General features: G+C 31.2%; 1 protein-coding gene across 4 annotated transcripts in view; it reads left to right on the top strand.

Annotated features, from left to right (window-relative positions):
• LOC113398190 (rho GTPase-activating protein conundrum) overlaps positions 1-26,560 on the top strand; it is a 90,759-nt gene that overhangs the window by 39,394 nt on the left and 24,805 nt on the right. For all 4 annotated transcript variants that reach the window (XM_026636801.2, XM_026636800.2, XM_064220810.1 and 1 more), the window contains one exon: positions 4,250-4,397. In XM_026636801.2, the coding sequence (XP_026492586.2) occupies positions 4,250-4,397 (148 nt within the window). The remainder of the gene's footprint in view (positions 1-4,249; positions 4,398-26,560) is intronic.

Below are 26,560 nucleotides of genomic sequence, written 5' to 3'. Positions count from 1 at the left end.
AAAAATATATCTTAATAAGCAGAAAGACATATCTTACAAAATCTTAATAACAAATATTAAACGATTTAATCATATAGTCCAATACAAAATTACACGGACATTATTGATAGACTTCATTGGAATGATATCATACACAAAGCCGATTCGACCGAAGAGACAAAACACGCGGTTTTTCACTGACGAGGTTTAAATCTGGCCATCACTGAGTTTTAATGTGCTTATAATTCATCTTTAAAACATGTATATACCGGATTAAAATATCACATTAACGTCTACCGGATCGTTGTAGTAAAATTCCGAATTACTTTGAAGAGTCGAAGAACTCCCACTTGTGGAAGGCTGTAACTTATATAAATTGCTCATATTCTTGGACTAAAGTAATCGTTACAAGACTGACACGGCTATCTTTAAAAAAAAAAAAAAATGAGCATAGATAATAATAATAACAGTCGGATTATTTTATTTCACAAATGAATTATTAAAATAATATATATGTATGTTCCATTCATTGTTAACAAGACTTTGCTATTAATTAAACAAGTTGTAAACGATGTATTTTAAATTGTTATATTGCGTCAAATTAGTGATTCATATCTTTTTATGTTGCTTTAAGAAATTGTAAAATAAACCTAAATGCAATAAAATAAAGGTCAGAATTAAATGTCCTGTATCAACTTTTTGTTTGATTAAAAACAGGTATTGTTATTGTTCATTGATTGTTACGTAACTGTTCGATGGTTTTCGATCTTTATTTTTATGTAGTTTCGTTTGTATTTTTATATAAAGTCATCGTCTTGAAGTAATAATACTATGAAGCCAGTATTTATATGTTAAGTCGAAGCAAAATATACATTTAAGCCGGGAACCGCCACTTCACCAATTATACCCTAAAGAGTAATACTTAGTTGCCTTCATAATTCCGACAATATTCTAAGCGGAGGTTAATACTCACATACAGGTTACGCCAACTATACTTGTCGTTGAGGCCTCACATTGGTTTCCCTTTTCTGGACTGGGATGAATCTGCAAACTGACGACGCTATCAGGACAAGTCATGAAAAACTGACCTTGTATTGTTTTTTCACGTTTCGAGGATCCCTCCTCGTGTACCCATTCTTCAGACCCAAGAGGCAAAATGGATGTCCACGATATTTTGCAGTGTAAGAATTGCCGCACTTACCAATAAATAATATCGTTATTTATATCAGAATTTTACGTTATCCTAAAATATAACTCTTGTATCCATTAGGCAGCGTATATCACAGATGAAAACATATATTACGTTAAAATATACCTATTTTGTATCACTACAGCTACATTGGTCATAGTATTCTATAAAAAAATGCATTTAAAATTTCAATGGCGTAAAGCGTTTGAAATTTTTGAATTATAGTGTTTTTTTAAATATACATTTCAAATACATAAAAATAATTTATTGATTTTTTTTTTCCGACCTCGTATTAATTCAATATGAACCACACCTATTCCACAAGAATTCGTTTTAGAACTTAGTGTTAAATTGCAAAATTAACATTGGTATTACTGACTTCAATTTAAGGCTTAGTTTCCACCTAAACACAAGCGATACAAGCTTCAATCTCTAAAGAATTATTGAAATTGGATATTCAAAAAACGTCACTCTATTAATAATTTATTTATCTTCGTGGTAATTTTTACCATTACTGGAATGTCATTATATTTTTATCATCTATGAATGATTAAGATGCAAGCCCGTCTGGGCAGGTACCACCCACTCATCAGATATTCTACCGCCAAACAGCAGTACTCAGTATTGTTGTGTTCCGGTTTAAAGGGTGAGTGAGCCAATGCAGTACAGGCACAAGGGACGTAACGTCTTAGTTCCCCAGGTTGGTGGCGCATTGGTGATTTAAGGAATGGTCAATATTTCTTACAACTTCTTGCCATCGAATATTTGCTTGCGTTGTATATTTAGCTTGGTCTTCTGTTTTCGAATTTAAAATTACGTATGACAGAAAAAGATAACTCAAATGTACTCACTTATCACACGATGTACCGCTTTTAATAATAGATAGGGTTGTTTAAACATTAATACGATAATTATAAAACAAACCTACAAATCAAATCCTAACAAATATCATATCAATAATTAATCAATACAATATCAATAATATGTTATTTATATACAGTTAAACAAACGTGTAAACTTTTGTCCTTGTCTTCTCTCTGTAATAGTGTTTTCCCTTTGTGTTTACATCTATTCCGCCGCTTATCAGATAGGCAGTCAGCCTTATACAATGGCCTTGCCCGCAAGACTATTTGCCTATGGCGCTGGCGACGTACACTAATAAATACATAGAGGTGTGCCTGTCTGTTTGGAGATTATCTTCTCTTAACTGGTTCTATAGTTACATTCCACTTGAGGCCTCTGAGAGTTTATTTATTGAGAAATGGGTGTTAAACTACTTAATAGAGTTGCTTAGGTGACTTCAAGTTCTTTTAAATGTCGTTGCCTGTATTTATTTTAATTAATATTTTTAATTTATTAGTCACGAGGGTTACCGAATATTACCGACTTGAACCGAAATCAGATTATTTTCTTTTTTTTTTATTTACTTTAAGGCCCGAATTAATATACAAATAAGAATTAAAAATTGTTACTATACAAATTATGACCGCGTGGAATAGTGGCAAGAATTCTAGCAGCATTTCCCCGTTTTATCGCAATACCGACCTGGTTAAAAAAATAACCAGCCCTCCTATTATTGATTTGACCTTTGTAAAAATATGTTATCTGTCCGATTTTTAGAGATACTATGTGTATCTCTATTACATAGGTTATTCGATGATGTCAAAATGTATATGATTTGGGATTTAAAAATATTTGTCCCGATTTTATGTACGACATTTTTAAATTCAACTAATTTGTTGGGATTTAATATAATTTAATTTAACTTATGCTTGGGGTGGAAAATAATATAAAATATACCGTTTAAATTATAATTTGGAATTAGTATCAGTTAGTTATAATGATATTATAAGTGACAAAGGCGCAACGGCTTAGGGGCCACCTAGGAAAGTCTAAGCTTTGCAGTTGATCTCTTGGGCTCAGATCTTTCCCAGACTATACGCTCAAATTGATTCGTAAATAGGAACATTAATAAACAGGTTACTGTATTGATGGTTATTATGGTGTGGTCAAGAAAAACATCGTTAGAATACGTGCACTCGGCTATTGAAAATCTATCAAATGTGAATCCAACAATCTGAATTGGAGAATTGTAATGGAAAAAGACAAATTGTTGCTTCAAAAAGGGAGCAGGCATTGTTTTCTTTATTTTCTTTTTACATACATAGTTTATTATTATTTGATTTATTTGAGTTTTATATGTGCGACTATAACATAATCTTTTGATATTTTATATCACACACACATTGCTCAGTTAAAGATAAAACTTGTATTACTTGTTCTAAATAGGTTCGTAAAAAATATTTTCGCTAACCTTAAATTATTTGATATTTCGTCATCGCGTGGCATTGTCTCTTAGTTGAGAGCAGAATATATTGCGCAAGTTGCTCGTTTTGGTCCGCGCCTCATTGTCTACTACGTCGTTAAATCGCTAGTTGCTTGTGTGCTTCGTGTGCTTTGGAACAGATCTAGATCGTGATCAATGATTTTAAATCACTTAATATAGCTGTAATTGATAGAATATCGCTATTGTATTTTAATACAATTTGAAACCTAACCCCGAAATACTTTTAAAATATTTCGTAACTTTTAAAGTATTGCTTTTATCGCGAAGCAATATTGTAGCGTGAAATATCACCTTTGTAACTTTATTATGTTTATTGAAAGATGTAAGAAAGCCGAAGTGGCCTCGTGCTTAGAACACGAGAATCTCAACTGAAGATTGCGGATTAAAACCCAGGCAAGCTCTAATGAATTTGTGTGTTTAATTGTTGTTCATAATTACAATTCATTACGTATTCGGCGCTGCAGGAAAACAAAGTGAAACTGCCCGAAAATCAGCACCATGTTTATCTAATCTACTTGCATCGTGACGGAGGCTTTAGTCCAGAAACGGTCCATTAACTTTACTTTAAATGAAATAAGTTTTCATAAATAAGCGCGCAGTTCCTTTCTCCAATATGTCTTCAAGATTATGTTTAGTCATAATGTGACGTAACTACTATTTATGGCTTCCGAAATACAGAAAGACGTTTTGTTACTTTCCTTTATATTACGTATTGATTTAATGTTTTGTTATAGGAGGCCCCCGAAGTGCACATGTCACTACCCATGCCACCTCGAGCACCAGACCCCGCCGCGCTAGCGGCTTACTGGGCGGAGTATGAGGACCTCTGTCGGCAGATCAGCACGGCGCACCAAAATGATGACGAGGAAAACCCTTATGAAGGTTAGTCTAAAAATAATTGATTGCAAAAACTGTATTCATGCTACTGATATAATTCCTCAGTTTTTGCAAACCGTAGCTAAACAATATACTTTATGCAATTTATAATTTACGAAAATTATCTGTATATTGTATATAAAAAATATATTGTATATAAAAATTTATATTTGTGGCAACTATTATAATGAAATAGAATGAAATAGAATACTACTTTCTTTTTCATTTTAGTTTATTATATAGATATAGCTTGCATAATTCATTATTTCGTAATTTAAAATATAATGATTATTATTTTAAAATTAATTGATAGCACTGCTGCAATAAAGTCGCTGACAACAAAATAAATTCTCGGTAGAATCTACATTCCAAACTGGTGATAGCTTCAATGTAAAATGGCGTCTCAAAAGTACTTACAAAAGCCGTCATTATTTAATATTTGTTATATACGATACAAGTTTCTTATAGAGTATACGAGCAGCCCGTCCCGACATCGTGCGGGTGAATTAAAAAAATTATTTACTTCCCGATCGCAGCAAACAAATACACGAAATGGTTGTTCCAAATGTTTAGGAGGTGTGCAAACCCGTCTGGGTACCCATCCACTCATCAGATATTTTACCGCCAAACCGCCATACTTAGTATTTTTGTACTCCGGTTTGAAGGGTTAGTGAGCCAGTGTAACAGGCACAAAGGACATAACATCTTAGCTCGCAAGATCGATGGCGAATCTATGTAAGGGATGTATAATTTTTCAGCGTCAATGTCGATGGGCGGTAACGTCCATTTATTTTCAGGTGGCCCGTTTGCCCGTTTGCCCGTCTGCCTACCTATACTATAGAAAATAAAAAAAATAGCACTGGTGTAATAGTTTAGTATACTATTCTTACTCATAACTTCCTAACTACGAGGCAAATACTTCCTTGACGGAAAAATGCCAATAACTCTATATTGTAGATTCAATACTGAAGCATTAAAATCTTATTTCAATTAAAACTTCTATATTTTTATTTAGTACTTTCCGCCCGTGACTTCGCCCGCGTGTTACAACATGTATGAAATTTCACGTTGATCGGTTGAGTAAGACGTGCAAACCTAACGAACGAACAAACTCACATTCGAAGTTGATATTAGTGAGGTTATCAGAATCATATGAATCAGAATCAGAGCGTAATAAAAAATAATTATGGCTTCAATATCCGCAATAACTTCCTCTCCAATTAATACCATAAAAAAACTGAGCGGCGGCCTCACTCGTACTTGTTACGAATGTACTTATTTATGTAATTCTTATAAGAGATCTCTTAAGATTTATTTACAATTATTTTCCTTAAGCATCCAACACTAGGTTTCATGTATCAAGTAACTAGGTTTGTGGCGTTCGCATTTATCACGAATTGTTTCAACATAAGGACGTTGGTTCAGAAACATTTCGTCACCTAAGTTAACACAGTGAATTTTCAAGCTAAATAAGTTTTATAGCAACAATATAAATGCAATGAATTTGTAATTTCATACGGTCATTATTTAAATGAGATTTTGTAATGTTAAACAATATACATATTTATATTACTATATATTTGTGTGTTTATTTAAATAGTTTGCAATATATGTGTTTGCGTAGCTACACAAAGTCATCGACTTTTGTGTATATTGTTCACAAAGAGCTGCTTGAAATAAATATAAATTCAAGTGCAAGTAAGCCCATACTAAGACGCGTATTCTTTTGTTTTTTTTGTTTACATACTAAAAAAACAGAAAGTCCATTTTCGACAATTGTTTTCAAGTTTCGATCGTTCGAGTGCGATTTTCTCTTTGTGTTGACTCAGCATGCCGCTATTTAACGAATTTCCATTACATATAATTATAGAGCAAGCTGAAAGCTTAATGATTGCTATAGCAGCCATGTTATCTGACGTCAGAATTACGAGCGTAATTATATCTAAAATCTATCTTAAATCTCTTACAATGAACGAATAGTTAATGATTCTAATACTTCTAATATGTACTTAAAATAATTTTATTCCATATGTAATTTATAATACATTAGTAATATTTTATCGGCAGTCAGACCTATTAGCAAATTATTCTTCATTCGAAATAATATTAATTACGTTTGCCTAATAAAATACAAATGAATTTATATTTCAATTATATAAATTAAATTTAAGCATTACATATTATAATTAAATGTTTGTTTAATTGCTCACATTTTAAATTCCGCTACGAATAATGTCTATTCGAGTTTATTTAAAACAAATAATGATTAACATAACAATGATATTTCATTTTAATAAAAGATATAACGCGCGAAATAATGTTTAAGCGAAGAAATAAAACAAACAGACATCGTCATTATAAATCTTACGGAAAACGCTGATTAAGAATTCGTAGAATGTTAATCATTCCATATACGTTTTTGTTTCCTGTAAAACTACGTTTTTAGGCAAATATGTTAAACTTATTTAGTAAACAATAATGTTGTTTATTTTTAATTTATAATTTCAAATAAATAATCTTTATGAAGCTTACTAATAAACAAACATCACGACTACCTTACCTACTTAAGATCGCGGGAACAAATTCGGGCAATTACCAATGGGTTTCTACGTGATCTCAGGTGAAGGAGCACATCACGGGGCAATAGTTGGGAGTTGAGTGCTTTTATAATACCAAAGAAACCATGCAGGTTATGATAAATCAGTGATAACCAGATTCGAACTCGCAATCTTCATAAGATTCACGTGATTTAAATACCGAACCATCTCATTTATTATTAGAAATAATCTAGTGTAAAATATTTTTACGACAATTGTCATGTAAGACGTATTTATTTCCCGTTAATCTTAAGAACAGAGCAATTTCTATTTCACACATACAATGTTTCGAAGAAGATTGTCGTGTCAAAATTATCAGTAATAATTAGCTATTGGATACGTTTCGTATAGATAATAACAACAACAAACACATTATTAAATTTTGATAATGGCTTGATGTTTTCGATAAATCAATTGTTGTTCGTTGATTGTACCACAATTTCCTGATAGCCTTGGACCCGCATTCCTTTTGAAAAAGGGGTGTCACGCTATTGCCTTCAAAATCATTTATTGCAAAATTGTAAGCATATTATATTATAATGTTACAAATTTTATGTAGTAGGTAGCTACAATCTTACATGTAATGTTACATAATACTGATTTTTGTAATGTACATCAGATAAATAATTTTGGATATGTAAATAATTTCGACTGTTTTTGTATAAATAATTTCTTAATTAATAAAAATATTTTTTTAAATGAGCCTGAACAACATATTCATAGGCCTCTAATTATAATAAAATGTCAATGAAAATAGACATTACATATTCAGAATTATGCTGAATAAATAAGGATTGCTCGAGGAACATTTTAGGTAAATGGCAACTGGGTACCATTTATCTAGAATGTAGATTCAAGATAACGTTTGTATAATATATCGTTTTTTCAAATGATTGCGGCAACCCTATAAAACAAGTTAGTCGAGAAAACCGGACATTTCGCCGAGGAATTGGCGGCATTTCTCAACGTCTCACGTAAGCCTTTCCTTTGATAACCCGCCCACTTGTACCAGCTTTGTAGTTCGTAATCGTTTAAATGTCAGTGGGTTGATTGTAAGGAAGTGTTTCGATGTTGATTTTGTGAAGACGATGAGAATATAATACTAATTAGGTGATTGTATACAAACATACAACGACTCAGAAATTGCTGTTGAGTGTGACCTGCTGGTGTTATCTACCCTGACGAACTTTCATGGTCATTATGCCTTTCCACCAGTTAACAAATGGTGAATAAGGAGTGCTCACAAATGACATTTACAGTTCAATCATAACTCATAACACATAACGTACTGGTCTGATAATGTATTCAAAAAACGATTTGTTTTACTGATTGTAGAATTGTCTACGAGGCGTACTTAAAACGCGTCTCTATAAAAACGTGTTGTACCTATAGCAAGGACTTTTACGGCTTGATAACGATCGGTTACGATGCAATAAGGAATATAGGAACCGGGCACAATTTTGAAGTTTCAAAATTTTGCAGAATCAGTTATCAAAAGACACAAGTGACACCCAACTACGATCCTGACGCTGGTGGAATATTGGCAATGTGAGACATACCTAAGGTGCCACATAATGCTAATGCCTTAGGGAATAGTTATCTACTTATCATGCCGTGTACCATTTGCCCATTTGCCTTCCTGGAACATAAAATGTCAGTTAAAGGAACCTCGCAATAATTAATGAACTTTGGCTACTTGGAACGATACATAAATGAGAAATAAATTTCCTTACCATTTAATCGTTTTGTATTTAGTATTTACGAGAGTTACACCAATCGGTTGTAGTAATATCATATTCACCGCGTTGCATAGTTTACTCAAGCGTTTCCCCGGCGCGGGCGCACGTCAACTCGCCGGCCCGTTACACTGGTGAGATTGTAACGGGACCTCCGGCTGTCGCCGATGTGTGGTCATCTCGACCTTGGCGTTTCAAGGTTAGCCGATCTATAAACTGTAACGTAGAGACAGGTACGCATTCAATACCACGAGGCATGACCTCCTTGAATTAAAAGTAACGGTTAATGTTCCACCGTTGGGCTAAACCGAGGACCTTTTGAGGAGGTTTGGATTGGTTAATTAACTTTTTTAATTGACTTATATATTTTTAGCAAATATTTTAAATACCAGTCAGTAGAATAAATAATCTTCTAGATACCAGTGGAAATAATTAATGAACACCAGTAAAAGCGTCGGGAGCCAATTTGCTAAGATAATGACGACATAGAAAAAGTATTGACTGACTGACTGACTGACTGACTAATGGAAAGTCGTTCAGGAAATAAAAATAAAAATTTTTAGCAAGTACTTGATATAAAGAAAATAATGTTTCAAAATTAAAAAGGAACGGATTCTGTATATAAAATAATGAACCGATAAATCACCTTCAACGTTTTAGTTCTGATTCAAACATGAAGTAGGTTAAAGAAAATCCGTTTAATATTGACTTAATGACGTATTAAGAAAGCATATTTTTTTTTAATTTATAGTAAATAGTCAAATGACAAAAAGCCACAGGAAAATTTTGTAAAAGGCTGTTGGAATTATTTGCAAGTGTACCACAAACGATGGGATCTAATGTCGCCTGCAATTGCACTGGCTCACTTACCTACCAAACCGGAACCCAGCAGTACAAAGTATTGCTGTTTGGCGGTCTAATAAACGGAGAATGGGTGGCACCGCGTTTGAACAAGTAACAAAAACTGTCCGTTGAATTTGGTTTAAATACATTTGACGGTCATTAACAGACGAGCTATATAGCTCGCGTATATACGCGACGTACATATATAACATACGTGGATACATTAAGTCACGACTGACATCATTTATGTCTTCTTTAGAATTTTATGGGATAATTATGTCTTCTTTAGAAACTAACCTAACATAAATTTAATTATTAATAAGTAATCGTTACTAATATATATATATATATATATATATATATATATATATATATATATATGGGTGAATATACAAAAATTGGGTAACTCAATGTCATCAGCCAATTTATTCAAAGTCTTATTATATTTTATTAAAATTACAAATTATTTTAAAACAATGAAAACTCATTTATTTGGTCACCCAATTTCACTTCTTCATTTTAAATACAAGTTATTCAAAAAATAAAATTCATACTTAAAACGTCAGTCCTTTGGCATGTCACAATCCCGAAAACCAACAATCAAGTGACTATCCTTTAAATATTATCATTGTTTTAAGAAAACTTACTAATTCATTAGAAATTGTAGTGTACAAAGTATTATATAATACAACTTTCATAAGGTAATGTTCATCATTTAGTAAAAAAAAATAATAAGAAACTTTGTGTTTTGTTTTATGTCTCAGTCCGTTGTGTGTTCTTTAAATTTGAAATTCGCGCCAAATATCATCGACCCAATGTCAATACCGCGCTTGAGTTTTAATGTTGGTAATGAAGTTAGTTGCGGACTGCTCAATTTGACGGCCGCCATAACTGTACCAGTGCTTGGGGTGTGTTTGTCGTCTAAACACGTGCTGAGTCAGTCAAAATTTCAGTCCTGTGGTGAGTCGTTATTTTCTTGTAAATCTGATATTTATTTTCATTTATACATTGTTAACTATGATTTATTAAAATGTAGTTTGTGGATATTCGAAATTACGAAAAAAAACATTAGTTCTGATTATAACCTCAAATTATGTCTTTTTCGTCAGTCCGTTGGCGTCAGTCCTTTGTCAGGTATCGCGCCAGAGGACTGACGTGTTTCCATAGTACTGATGTTTTTTTTTGTTTTAGGACCGATTTTTCAATGGCCAGATAAAACTTATCGGAGGAATAAACTATAAAACGGCAAAATTATTAACACTGTATTTGTAAGAGTGAGTGTCAGTAGTAACGTGTCCTTATTTTTGCCGCTTTATTTTTATTACTCGAAAAATTTTTTTATTAGACATTGAAAATCGGTCCTTAGATCACTTTTATCTTAATAACTACCGTGTATAGGCATTTCTATTTTTTATTTCAGTGTAAAACATTATGCAGCACGCTAAAAGCAAATTGACGAGGGATGAAATATTAAAAAAAAGAGAGAAGCCGAAAAGGCTCGCTTGGCCAGAATTAAAAGTGACCCCATTAAATTAGCGGAATACAAAGAAAAACAAAAACTTCAGTACTTAAGGAAAAAAGAGAAAGGAAAAAGAAAAAATGTTGTTGACATGATACCACGAGAGAAACGAATAACTAGAAAAAAATGGAAAAAATAGATAATGTACCACTATCTACATACGTTAAAGATAATGACGATCGCTCTAAATTGGATAGCAATCCATCGGCACCAGGAACTAGCGGTCATACGCACCATCAAAGCCTTTATAGTAGTGGCGATTATGTTTTGGTCAAATATCTTACTAAGAAAACAGAATATCATTATGCAGCGGTCTGCTCTTCGGTTGATGATGAAGACGGTGAAGTAAGAGTAACTTTTTTTAAAATATGTAACCAGAATGGCACTCTGTTTAAATTGGATGAAAAAGATATATCAGATATTCCCGTGGATCAAATAATAAAAAAACTACCCGTACCGAACCTTATTACAAAAGGGAGGAGGGTTGTTTACAAATTCCAGGAAAGAATCGATGTTTTCGAAAAATAATTTTAATGTTTGCATTATTATCATCATTATTATTTTTGTAGAGAAAAAGATCTCATTTTATTTTAATTATTGATATTTCTTTAGATGCTTTTAAGGCATAGTTTATTATATGACTTGATTTATTGGATAAATACGTACTGTTAAGTAAAATTACCTCAAAATATATTAAATAGTTAACTAATACAACATAAAATAATAAAAATGACAAAAGGCTGTTATGAAGACTGAGATTGTTAAGTTTCAAAGTATTATTATATTGTTATTGATTTTAATTTCATTATAATTAGTACTTTTAAGATAAATATTGTTAGATTTTTGTTTCTATTGTTTGTTGATTACTTAGAAATATTAAATAAAACTAAGTCAAAGTAGTAAAAGCTAAGTGAATAACTTTACGTATGACAAAAGGCTGTATTGTAAACTGAAATAGTATTTTTTCCCAGTATTACGTATTAATAATAAATTATTTTTTTATTGTTACTAAGTGATTTTAATACTTAAACGACATCTGCCATTATTAAAACTAAGTCATTTGTACTATTTTAATTAAAATTCATTATAATTCTTTAAAAAATGTGTATTTTATCAGTACTATGTCACCCTAGTCAGTACCCTGGCAGTCAAATTCAGAAAATTTTAAATATCTTACAAACTACATAAAAAAGTGACTGGCCCAAATTGCAACAATATATTCATTAGATTTACCATCATATTCACCCGAATTTGTAATAATTTGATTAAATAACTATAGTAAACAAAATATTCTCAAGAGTTACCCAATTTTTGTATAATCACCCATGGGTGAATATACAAAAATTGGGTAACTCAATGTCATCAGCCAATTTATTCAAAGTCTTATTATATTTTATTAAAATTACAAATTATTTTAAAACAATGAAAACTCATTTATTTGGTCACCCAATTTCACTTCTTCATTTTAAATACAAGTTATTCAAAAAATAAAATTCATACTTAAAACGTCAGTCCTTTGGCATGTCACAATCCCGAAAACCAACAATCAAGTGACTATCCTTTAAATATTATCATTGTTTTAAGAAAACTTACTAATTCATTAGAAATTGTAGTGTACAAAGTATTATATAATACAACTTTCATAAGGTAATGTTCATCATTTAGTAAAAAAAAATAATAAGAAACTTTGTGTTTTGTTTTATGTCTCAGTCCGTTGTGTGTTCTTTAAATTTGAAATTCGCGCCAAATATCATCGACCCAATGTCAATACCGCGCTTGAGTTTTAATGTTGGTAATGAAGTTAGTTGCGGACTGCTCAATTTGACGGCCGCCATAACTGTACCAGTGCTTGGGGTGTGTTTGTCGTCTAAACACGTGCTGAGTCAGTCAAAATTTCAGTCCTGTGGTGAGTCGTTATTTTCTTGTAAATCTGATATTTATTTTCATTTATACATTGTTAACTATGATTTATTAAAATGTAGTTTGTGGATATTCGAAATTACGAAAAAAAACATTAGTTCTGATTATAACCTCAAATTATGTCTTTTTCGTCAGTCCGTTGGCGTCAGTCCTTTGTCAGGTATCGCGCCAGAGGACTGACGTGTTTCCATAGTACTGATGTTTTTTTTTGTTTTAGGACCGATTTTTCAATGGCCAGATAAAACTTATCGGAGGAATAAACTATAAAACGGCAAAATTATTAACACTGTATTTGTAAGAGTGAGTGTCAGTAGTAACGTGTCCTTATTTTTGCCGCTTTATTTTTATTACTCGAAAAATTTTTTTATTAGACATTGAAAATCGGTCCTTAGATCACTTTTATCTTAATAACTACCGTGTATAGGCATTTCTATTTTTTATTTCAGTGTAAAACATTATGCAGCACGCTAAAAGCAAATTGACGAGGGATGAAATATTAAAAAAAAGAGAGAAGCCGAAAAGGCTCGCTTGGCCAGAATTAAAAGTGACCCCATTAAATTAGCGGAATACAAAGAAAAACAAAAACTTCAGTACTTAAGGAAAAAAGAGAAAGGAAAAAGAAAAAATGTTGTTGACATGATACCACGAGAGAAACGAATAACTAGAAAAAAATGGAAAAAATAGATAATGTACCACTATCTACATACGTTAAAGATAATGACGATCGCTCTAAATTGGATAGCAATCCATCGGCACCAGGAACTAGCGGTCATACGCACCATCAAAGCCTTTATAGTAGTGGCGATTATGTTTTGGTCAAATATCTTACTAAGAAAACAGAATATCATTATGCAGCGGTCTGCTCTTCGGTTGATGATGAAGACGGTGAAGTAAGAGTAACTTTTTTTAAAATATGTAACCAGAATGGCACTCTGTTTAAATTGGATGAAAAAGATATATCAGATATTCCCGTGGATCAAATAATAAAAAAACTACCCGTACCGAACCTTATTACAAAAGGGAGGAGGGTTGTTTACAAATTCCAGGAAAGAATCGATGTTTTCGAAAAATAATTTTAATGTTTGCATTATTATCATCATTATTATTTTTGTAGAGAAAAAGATCTCATTTTATTTTAATTATTGATATTTCTTTAGATGCTTTTAAGGCATAGTTTATTATATGACTTGATTTATTGGATAAATACGTACTGTTAAGTAAAATTACCTCAAAATATATTAAATAGTTAACTAATACAACATAAAATAATAAAAATGACAAAAGGCTGTTATGAAGACTGAGATTGTTAAGTTTCAAAGTATTATTATATTGTTATTGATTTTAATTTCATTATAATTAGTACTTTTAAGATAAATATTGTTAGATTTTTGTTTCTATTGTTTGTTGATTACTTAGAAATATTAAATAAAACTAAGTCAAAGTAGTAAAAGCTAAGTGAATAACTTTACGTATGACAAAAGGCTGTATTGTAAACTGAAATAGTATTTTTTCCCAGTATTACGTATTAATAATAAATTATTTTTTTATTGTTACTAAGTGATTTTAATACTTAAACGACATCTGCCATTATTAAAACTAAGTCATTTGTACTATTTTAATTAAAATTCATTATAATTCTTTAAAAAATGTGTATTTTATCAGTACTATGTCACCCTAGTCAGTACCCTGGCAGTCAAATTCAGAAAATTTTAAATATCTTACAAACTACATAAAAAAGTGACTGGCCCAAATTGCAACAATATATTCATTAGATTTACCATCATATTCACCCGAATTTGTAATAATTTGATTAAATAACTATAGTAAACAAAATATTCTCAAGAGTTACCCAATTTTTGTATAATCACCCATATATATATATATATATATTTATTTATTTATTAGGAACAAGTTTATGTTAGTTATTTTTGCGAAGTACTTTTGCAAATATATGTATTTTTGCTTTTAATCAATCATGGTGCAAAATTATTTTCGAAACGTATCAGTAAGGTAAGTTAAGGTTACAATGTGCATGAACAGATAAGTTTTTAATTTTGATTACATAATAATTATAATGAATGTCTTAATTATATAAAAATAAAATAATTAAAACATTTTCTTTATTGCTAAATATACATATAAATAAAACTACATAATTGTATCCTACATATATTATCAGCACGAAAACGATAACAAATATCATACGATATATATGTAGTTACAAAAAACAAGTCAATATTTAAACGACATATTCATATATGAACTTATATCATTATCACATACATTTTAATATTATAAGCTTATTATTCAATCAATTACATACGCATAGAAAATCAATCGTACATAACAACTAGAAATAATTCCTTATAAGAGATATTTATCAATACAGTTGCTATCACAAGCAACTTGTCAAAATCGATATCAATCGACATACGTAATAGATCCATCACGTAGAGCATTAGATAGAAAGTTACATAAAAGTAAAAAATAAAAACATCTGACGGTGAAAGAGAAATGACACGCTCGATTGTATTTGATACTTTATTTAACTTTTGGTCTGAGTATGACGCTCGTTGGTCCAGTAAGAGTAACTAGTATATTTAGTTGCAGTAGTCCCGTGTTTAACTCAGGACTCAGGGTCGGGCAATTAAAATGTCGTTTGCTTTTAGCGTCAAGACATGTTCAGTAGTAGCCTTAAGTTTGGAGGGATCCCGTATCACGGAAATAACGTAGTATAGATAATGCACCTGTTTGCGTACACACTCGATAACAAGTTATAATATCTCCTTAACATTTGCCTTCTCATTACGTCAAATTTTAGCTTAGTTTATATTAGGTTATTGGTGATTATTACATTTTATCACTCGGCTTTGCAAGCCAATAGTGCAATAGGTACCACCTATTCATCACATATTCTACTAGCAGCAATACTTAGTTTGAGGGGTGAGTGAGCTAGTGCACCTACAAACACACGGGACATAACACTTTAATTCTCAAAGTTGCCATTGCATTGACGATGTAAAGGATTATTAATATTTCTACAATGCTAATGTCTATGGGCGGTGGTGTAAACTTACCAGATGGTGGGTATTGACCATAAACTATAGTTGACTATAAGTTGTATTCCTTTTATAACCCCTTTCAGACAATCCTAAGGTTATGAAGTAAGGCTTGAAACTGACTTATAGTTTATATTAAACGATTTTTTGATGCGTATCCTTTCATAATTATAATAGTCATCGGAATCATCGTTGCATTTCAGCGGACTTTCTCGATCAAATTCTACGTTTATTTTCGAGTTTGTTCTGATCTAATAGTCCATACGAAACAATTTTAAAATATTATAATATTGAATATAAATTATTAACGTTACCGTAATTATATTTGTAATATAATTTCTCAATAAAAATATCAGTATGAGCGTCAAATTGTGGCCGAAACAATATGAAAATATGATTAAACATATGCTACTATTCTAAACGAAGTTACACATCCCATTCCGTTTGAATAACTTGTTTCAAAAGTTCAAGTCAATCGGACTTATAGTTTTAGAGATCTCGTGGTGGGTCAGTCAGTGATATTTTATCTACATATATAAGTAAATGCATATAATCGACTTGCATATTTTGATTATTTCCATAAAATTATGTCTTATGACATATTACTTTGGGGTAAAACAACGGATATTTAATTTTTCTTTATTTTTAAATGAGAGCTGTTCGGTCCATTTGTAATCTTGGAGCTCGAGAAAAGGCCGAATTTCCACCTCATCGAAGTCAATAAATCACTCCTCGGGTAAGGTATTCATTACTATATTAAAATCCTCAGCTATTTTTCCTTTGCCTAAATTCAAATCCTAAGCATATTATTGAACATCAGATGATATATACATGACATGATATACTTGTTGGCTTTCAGGCGGGATGTGTCATAAAAATGTAACTGTATTGACATTACTTTGTATTAAGAATGTTGAAAAAAAGTAACTGAGTTTCATGCCTGTACGAAGTGGTAGTATTACATTTAATACCGTTCTGTAAAATAACGATTCAGAAGTGCTTGTAAAAGCCTACTTAAATAAAGTACATTATGGTTTTGATGAGATTTGAAAGAATATCAAATAAAATTATAATGATCGTTGAGAGTTCATTTTATTTAAAATTTTATTTTTTTATGTTATAATACTTTAACCGTCAAAAGTAACAAAACACATAAAATGGGGTATATTTCTTCGTGTATTTTTTTATAACCGGATAACTTAGAATCAACGGGACTCACATCTGTTAGATGCTTTTTGCGAGGCGGAATGTAACGGTTAGTTAATTTGTGTGCCGAAGCCCTTTGCGTCTATCTGTGACCTTGTTATTAACCTGTTCCAGTATCATGATTATTCGGTGCTTACTTTGTAAGGGCGAGATTTAATTTATTATTATGCTTTACTCCTTTCTGGATCAGTAATATACTTAGATATTTAATATTTAATAAAGATATAAAAAAATGACTATCTATACAATCAATTATTTATTTGATTTTTTGAAACCCTCTAAGGGTTTACCCTTACCCTACCCTTATAAGTTTTTATATGTAAAATTCTAATTAACACTTAATCGAACAATACGAACCTCCATTAGGGTAGATTTCTTATTAGTACTTCCAAAAAAATCGGATTACATTACAACTTTCAAATTTATGTCATTTATAGAAGCGATTTTTTCAAACAATATTAGTTTTTCAACTTGAGTTTAAATCAATAGCTTTTAAATTTACGAAGTTACGCTAATAGGTAAACGTTTATAAACATTAATTAACAGATTTAAGTGAAAATATTATTTTACCTTAGTCTCAGATTAGGCTAGCATATTCACACTGTACATCTAAATTGATATTTCCTTATAAGTTAGAAGATTTGGCTCAGAAGGGAAAGGCTTCGACCGTTCAACGTAACGGTTGTCAATGCGTATATTGAGGGTAGGAATTGATAATGATCGACCGGTGGAGATAGAAATATCTGTTAATTACTGAGAGCGTCAGTTACAATAAGTCCTTTATAGATAGACATAAACTAATATCAAAATGAGCGACTTGTATTTGCGTTTTTTTATTATAAATAAAAATTTCACAATGAAATATCGACTTACTTCTATGAAATATATTACGTGTTACTATGTCGGTGAGATGCGAACTAATTAGCATATTAATAATGGTATAATTATCTCGAGATATCCTTAATTTTATGTTACTTTATCTAATAATTGGACATCACTAGGAGAGATAAAGTTAAACATATACAGGTCGAAATTTATTCTTCATAAAATAAAACCATATATTACAAGGTATTTTATGAGTGTCAATGTTAAAAGCTTTTAAAACGGACGTCACATAAAATGTACCTTAAAAGCACCTTATCAATGGTACATGTTTCACTGAAGGATGACGATAATATACACTTGATAACCTGCTTATCTATTTTAGTCTATTACAAACTAATTTGTTCCAAATACACACACCATAAAAATGTATTTGTATTTATATTCAATGTTATACGAAATAAAAGTTATAGTAAAAATAATTTACTTGGTGGTGGTGGTGGTGTATTTAGAGCTTTGTGCACGCCCGTCTGGATAGGTACCACCCACTCATCAGATATTCTAGTGAGTCAGTGAAACTATAGGCACAAGGGTTACATCTTAGTTCCCGATGTTGGTGGCACATTGGTGATGCAAGGAATGATTAATATTTCTTACAGCGCCATTGTCTATGGGTGGTGGTGACCATTTACATTCAGGTGGCCCATTTGCCTACCGATATCATAAAAAAAAAGTCGTAACAAAAGGGTACAGAATACACAGATTATTGTGCCAATGGCAAGTAAAAACATAATTATTATTTAGTCGTTTCATTTTTACACAGATTAGTCAATATTTCGTACATTTGAATTATTAATAAATATTCAGTAGAATATTTTCCCCAAAAACTTAACATCATTGTGTTAGTTCTGCGGTTATCGAATGCATTTATGTGGTATAAGTAACATAAAAACATTGAAATTTATACACGTCCGTTTTTATATATATATATTTTGAGGTTGCTTCGCGACGTGGCGTGAATATTACTCGGGGAAGATTTGACGCAATCGTCGAAAAATGTATTTTATATTTAGCCAAGTATTTTATTTCCAATAAAAATACTGTACTTTAATGTATTCGTATGATAAAGTGAAGGGCAAAAAAATCACATTTGAAATATTTTTAAATTGCCTTTTTTTTGTAATGATTTATTTAAGGAGTTCTGTTTCTAAGAAATCTATACTAATATTTGAAATACGAAAGTAACTCTGTCTGTTTGTCTGTTACGCTTTAAGGGCTAAGCTACTGAGCCGAATTTGATCACATTTGGTACGAAACAAGCTGAAACCCTAAGAAAGAACATAGACTTTTATACCCAAAACCTACGACCCTAAAATGCAGGCGAAGCTGCGAGCACATACTAGTTATATATATCAAAAAGCAGTTCAGAATTATTTAATATGTTATTGCCTGAACTTATATTAAATATTTTGATTACATAATATGCTACGTCATTGCAGCCAGTAGATGTTAGATAGCATCTAAACGGAAATGTAAACTTATTAGTGTATTGTTGCCTGTTATTTAATTTAAATAAAAAGTAATTTTATGGAAATTATCCGTATGTATTTCCCATACGGTTTGAATATCGAGTTTATCATCGAGGTGAAAGAAGGTGTAATGAACTTTTATTTCGTTGAAACCTCTTTGCAGTTAATTATACGATAAGATTGCTGTCGACCTTTAAGCATTAGACTTGTACAGTCATACAGTGAAGTGACATCACAGATTATTCAGGAAACTCGATTCGATATTGAACCGAGCTAACATAATCCAATGACAAAAAACGCCTTTGTTTTAATTTAAACCAGTTTATTTGTATTATATAAGGTCACCAATTATAAAGCAATATATACATTATTCAAGTGGACTAATCATTCAACAATTACATGCTTCACTAATTCAATCACATATTAATCGTATACCTTATTAATATCTATATAATATATAATATCCATGTAGAGAATAATATTATATTAAAAACACTGAATAGTTTTCTAATTTCTCTCGATGTGGGCAGGCTGTATGTTGGTATGTAATCATTGCGGTAAAGCAAACGAAAAAAATGCAAAGCTGATTTCACACAGACTAAAGCCACAAAAACATATTAATATGGTTTTACTCAGACAAACTCACAAAAAATATTATTTACAATTAGAATTTTCCCAAATTACTGTATGACTTAAACATATTATGAATTGAATTACATTCTAAAATATATAATAAATTGCGCAGTCTATACAAAGCCATACATAGTCATGTGATATTATTATATTTGACTATGGTTATTATATATGTACCCACACGCTCCAGTGCTGCGGATAATTGTGTTCTATGATCTCATTGTAGTTTAAGTTTGTTTCGGCCGTGTCCGCTCACGTCCTGGGTCGTCCTACTTAAAATTTTATTACTAGTATTTCAGGGCTGTCCAAAATGGCACTAGCGAGTATAAATTTTTTTTCTATTATATATAGAAAATTTGTATACGATTAAATTGTTATACAAATTTTGTCAAATTCAAAATATTTTTTATTCAAGTAGGCTCATAAAAGCACTAACCTATTGAGATTCAAATTCTATTTTAAGTTAAATAACATATTTCAATTAATAATATATTGTTCTTTGTAAGTAAGTGGTTAGAACGCGTGCATCTTAACCGTGATTTCGGGTTCAAACCCAGGCAGGCACCACTGAATTTATATGTGCTTAATTTGTTTATAATTCATCTCGTGCTCGGCGGTGAAGGAAAACATCGTGAGGAAACCTGCATGTGTCTAATTTCAACGAAATTCTGCCACATGTGTATTCCACCAACGCGCGTTGGAGCAGCGTGGTGGAATATGCTCCATACCTTCTCCTCAACGGGAGAGGAGGCCTGGCTAACCCAGCAGTGGGAAATTTACAGGCTGATTATGTATTAAGTTTTATATAAAAAAGGCTGCTCTATAATACATATCTGTACAGTCTTTGATCTTAACATCTGGGAATTGGACCTCACTTTTAACGCCTCTGCATGAATGATATTTACCATAACATGTAGGACATTTATAATAGGCATAAAATACACTTGTTTCCTATTACAAGGTATGAGAGCTTGAATTCGCTTAGCTTTGAATATAAGACCTTGTTTGAATGATTTTAATTAGTCCAATTTTAGTTTATTGAGTCACGGTCTAATTTTATTAGCGAGTTTTTGTCATTTGAACTCTTGTTTACTTCGAGGTTAGTTTTTTTATTAAACATTTGTATTAATTTAATTAAAAAGTGAATACTTTGGTTTAATTTTTACGTCCTGCCTTATTTGTTTTTTAATTGACAAATCTAAGGTGACATTTAGAAATATATATTACATTGAAAGGTCGCGTGAAGAAGTTTCATTATTGTTCAGTTTTTTAGATTTGGTTGAGGCAAAAACATTGGCAATTCAGAATTGTTACAATTCTTTGTTATTTTTTATGCACAACCTATACGGAACTATTTCTTTATTTAATTTATTATTAGTCATTTAGAGATAGCAACACCACCGAAACAAAACCCTATCAAAACTCCATAATACGGTGTAAGCTGTAAAAATAATGCGACTATATATGCTGATGGATTGATTTCTAACCATCATATGTGTTCATCAAACGTGGTCGACCAAACAATGATCTTAACAAATAAGCCAATAGTTGGCTCCTATCCACTTCAAAAGAACACGAAAGCTGTTATAAAAAAAACTATTATATATATATATATATATATATTATAGGTATCTTTCTTACTTTATGTAAACAATATACAAAAAGATCTATGTTTAAAAGATAAATTCAACTGAATTACGATCGACATAGTATAGAATATTATATACATTTGTAATATAATTACATAATACCATTTTATGCGCAATTTCTCACAAACTTGATATTTAAAGTATCATAAAAGGAGCTCAAATCGAACAAATAGCAATGTTATTCATGCAAATAAATGTAATAGGAAGTGCTCACTCCGATGCACGTCCGACAGCCAATATCAATAGACCGTTATTGTGCGGACGGTAGCGATGAGAGTAATCGATTGTTTGCACACAATGAAGCATTGTACTCGATATCTTTATATTCGTTATCTGTGTTCGTCGAGATCTGTTTAATCTGTAATCTTTACACGAATTTAAGCGCCAAACTCGCGTCTTAACTGTTATTTTACGTGCTTTTAATGTTATTTATATATTTACGATTTTTATTTGATTTGAATTTATATTATTAATTAATGTGACGATACTTAAAATTAAAATGTAATTTACAAACAATTATTTGGCAATAATTTACGGAACTGATAGTAAAAATATCCTTCGGAGAGTCATTACCAAGAATTTAATGTTGTTTAGCAAGAGATTAAGATAAAATTTATTTGCGTACAACCTTCGTCGTAGGCGTCATTGTTGTGAACATATTTAGAGGATAACATAGCATTAAATTCTATACACTTTAAAATTAACTTCAGCAAATAGGTACCCACCGAGTTAACATTCCGAAGCCAAAGATTTTGTAACGAATCATAATAAAATCCTAGTCGAATGAAGTATTTTACAAGCTTTTAGCTTCAGCTATTGGTACGTGTTTGTGAGATGAAATTTTTCATACAATATCATTTCCGGTGACGCGTGACGATGCAATCTAGTATACAAAATTTATTATAGTTATAATTTTCGAACACTAATTAAATAAGAGATACTTTGAAAATATTAAGATAATCTTACTTTTTTTTATTTGATATTTGTTTTTTTTTTTATATTTTATTATCTATATAGGTTGGCGGACGGGAATATGAGCCGCCCATAGACATCAGAGCTAAAAGAAATACTAACCATTCTTAACATGGCCAATGCGCGATCAACAATACGAACTAAGATGTAACAATATGTCCCTTGTGCCTGTAGTTACGCTCACTCACCCTTCAAAGCAGAAAACTAAATAGTGTTGTTTGGCAGAAGAATAATAGAAAGAACCTGCATGCCTGCACAAAATGGAAAACTATGGGTATAAATTATAATAATATAAGCGATTGATTTGCGTAAAAGATTATTTCATCGTCGAGCTTGAGATGAACTACAAACACAAATAAATCACATGGAATCTTAATGGTGCTTAACCTTGCCGCAATACCTAATCGTTTAAGTTGATATGTATCAGCCCGTTTACCATCTCCATAATCTTATTGGGCTGTTACCCTTTGTAGCGAAACTACAAAGTTCCGTATATTCAGAATGCTATTCGATATTAATTAGAAATCAAGAATCACAATATTTGTAGACAGTGGTCGAGTCTCACGGGCTCTTGGAAATAAGCCGACCACTTTCACGTGGGAGCCTTCATTGTCTCCTACAATGGAGGAAATACATATACCATGTAGCCACAGCAGAATGAGTTTTATCAGAAACAAGGAGACGTCACATTGCTTTAACTTGAATTTCATTTTGTATTAACATATAAAGCAAAATGTTTTTGTAGATTATTTATATTAGACAAGCGATCTGTCCTCGTTTTAAACGTTTATATAAATGTTATGAATACGTGTTATTTATATTAATGATGCTTTTGTTTTTTTTATTAATTGACATCTGAAAAAAAATTTGAGTGACAGTCGGTAGATGGATAGAGGCGGGTTGCCTTTTAATCAATCATTACAAGCGTACCGTTTTACTTTTATTAATTTTATTACTTGAATATTCAAAGTTTGAGAGTAACGTATGCTCGAAATTTGTATGCGTAAATGGCCTACTACTTGGCTAAGATAATTTCTCTTTCGAGAAGGTTCTGAGCTTCTTCCATCACGCTGCACAAATGCGGATTTGTTGTCAGACATGTGACAAAGTTTCATCCAATAAAGGCAAGTTTCTTCTCCATGATGTTCCTTCATCGCCGAGCACGAGATAATTTCGTGTCACTAAAACGTAATAAAACCACAACCATTATTTTTTATTCGGAAAGAGTGCCGGAGGTTATATGATATAATCAGAGTACCCTGACGTCAACAGAAAGCTACGACATAAAACTCGATAAGAAATAATTAAATTTCTACTTCTTTAAACAAATGGTATTCACTCATTTGTAACTGCTCTCATATTTTACAATACAATCATACAACAGCTCATTAGATAAGTCAATGGTGAAGTATATAAATGACATGTTTAATAGTCAATTCCACGAAACATATCTGCTCTGCTTGAAAATGATAATTGCAATTAAATTTTACTCTTATCACTTTATACGTATTTAAGTAAATCGCTTTATATTTAGTTCAATACAGTAACATGATCCAAAAGCGTAACTATTATCCTACTTGGCTGTATCAGTAATACTTTAAATATTTCGGCAAAGTTTTTTTTTTTAAATATTCGGCTTCAAATTCAATTTAATAATCGAAATATTTCGTTTACTAATAATAGTTTCGTAAATTGAGATAGCTATAATAATACAAATAAATAATTTCACCTGTCAATTTGTTATCAAATTTCGAAGGTTGTTCTAAAAGAAGAAAAGATAAAATACCCAAATATAGCTGTCCTGGTTCCGTTTTTTGATTGTGCGAGATTATCATCGCGTGAATTGTTTATAACAAGGAGGACTATATAAGCGGGCGTTTAGGGCTTTGGAATGACTTGAGAGTCTACGCCTTCTGGATAATTCAGGTTGTTCACCGTCAAGGTTCAGCGACGTCAGTTTTTCCCATGTGGTTATCATTATGAGAACTTAAGTCTATTGCCCTTATTGAAGCTATATTTAAAACATACTGAACGGAATTTATAAGAATTTCTTCGACAAATACGATATAAAAAAAAAAACTGTTTTGAACATGATGTTGACTATCTTAGAATTAACAGTTAATACCATATGAACTCGCATGTTATTGGTTTATTCAAACAAATAACCCAAAATTATAATATTGTTTAATTTGGATACGATGTACGAAAAAACATGATATAAATAATTATTGATATTACTATCATTTATATCTTGGTGTAAAGACAGCTTATGTAGACATTATTATAGAACGATTTCTATCGATAGAGATCAAGCCAATTCAAAAAGAAGAACCGCGTTCATTTATTTTTATTGCGTCAAAATAGTCTAATTCTAAGTCAATTTAGTTTGATATCCTGATATTGTGCTATCACTACATTATCTTCGATGAACTGATTGATTAGCAATTTAAAAGAACTCTTATCTAAACATAATCCAATTTCAGCGTTACGACATTTATACGTGAAATGGTTTAATTATTTTTCAAGGGTATTGACCTACATTGTAATAATTATCGAGCATTATTTTTTGTTGGGCAACGGCAAGTTGGAGACTAGTATTTGAAGGAAAGTTATCTTTCACAGTAGAATGAAATAATAAGATTCATTAAATATAAAGAAACTATTGCCAAATTAAAAATTGACGATGCAGAACTAGGATAAATCGATTAACATTTTATTTTCAAATTATCTAATATAAATTTGTACCAAAATAAATCTACTTGATTAAATTGGTACGTACCTACTGCTTTTAATTTGAAGCATCTATGTTTTGTCAGTAATCATTCATTCGACAAATTAGAACTCGGAAAACTAATAGCTTAGATTTTAATATTGCGTAATCTTAGTTGTTGGGTCTGAATTTCGGCATCGAGAACATCACTCGTTAAAAACAATCAAAATAATGATAATTATTTTTTTATTACAATGACAATATTCGTATTCATACAATTTTGTTCTTAAACCAATATGTGTAAGTCATTTGTGACTAATATCTGACTAGCTTAGATCGCACGTAAACGGAAACTTTTTGCGGATTCTTTAGGATCGGATACTAAATGACACATGACACACTAATACATTACAGACTAATAAACATCATCTTGATTTAACACATTTTTTTTAACACACAAGTCTTAAAACACATAGTATGCTAACAATACAAGCATTCATATACTAACTCAGAGTACTCAGCTCTTCACACATAGACTATGATTTGAATGTAAAATCGACTGAGATATAAATAGCTATATATATGTTTTTATTATGTAGTTTTCTCAAGATAAATAAACACTAACAAGATTATAGTTTTATGTTATAAAAACAGAGTATTCTTATCATTTTTTATATATGCAATATAATTTACAAAGCAATACATGTTCGCCTAGCGACAGCAGTCACGCCGAGGTATGCATTACGTTATGTGAGGAGCATTAGTTTTTTTATAACAATGCCAGGAGAACTTGACAATGTTATACGTGAGAGGAATGTTATTTATGTTCGATATGTAAATATTAAAGGGAAGTGATATCAAAAGCGGCGTCCATTACAATATGGTTATTTCGTGATGATAATTCAGTAAGGAAAATGGGAATGAAATAATACATGACGATATGAACTACGTAGTTTTTTGATTTTCCAAAAACG

The sequence above is a fragment of the Vanessa tameamea genome, chromosome 2 (assembly GCF_037043105.1).
Source record: "Vanessa tameamea isolate UH-Manoa-2023 chromosome 2, ilVanTame1 primary haplotype, whole genome shotgun sequence".
In the NCBI taxonomy this organism is placed as follows: Eukaryota; Metazoa; Arthropoda; class Insecta; order Lepidoptera; family Nymphalidae; genus Vanessa; species Vanessa tameamea.
The sequence above is the reverse complement of the archived record's forward strand: the minus strand, read 5'-3'. Positions and strand labels throughout refer to the sequence as shown.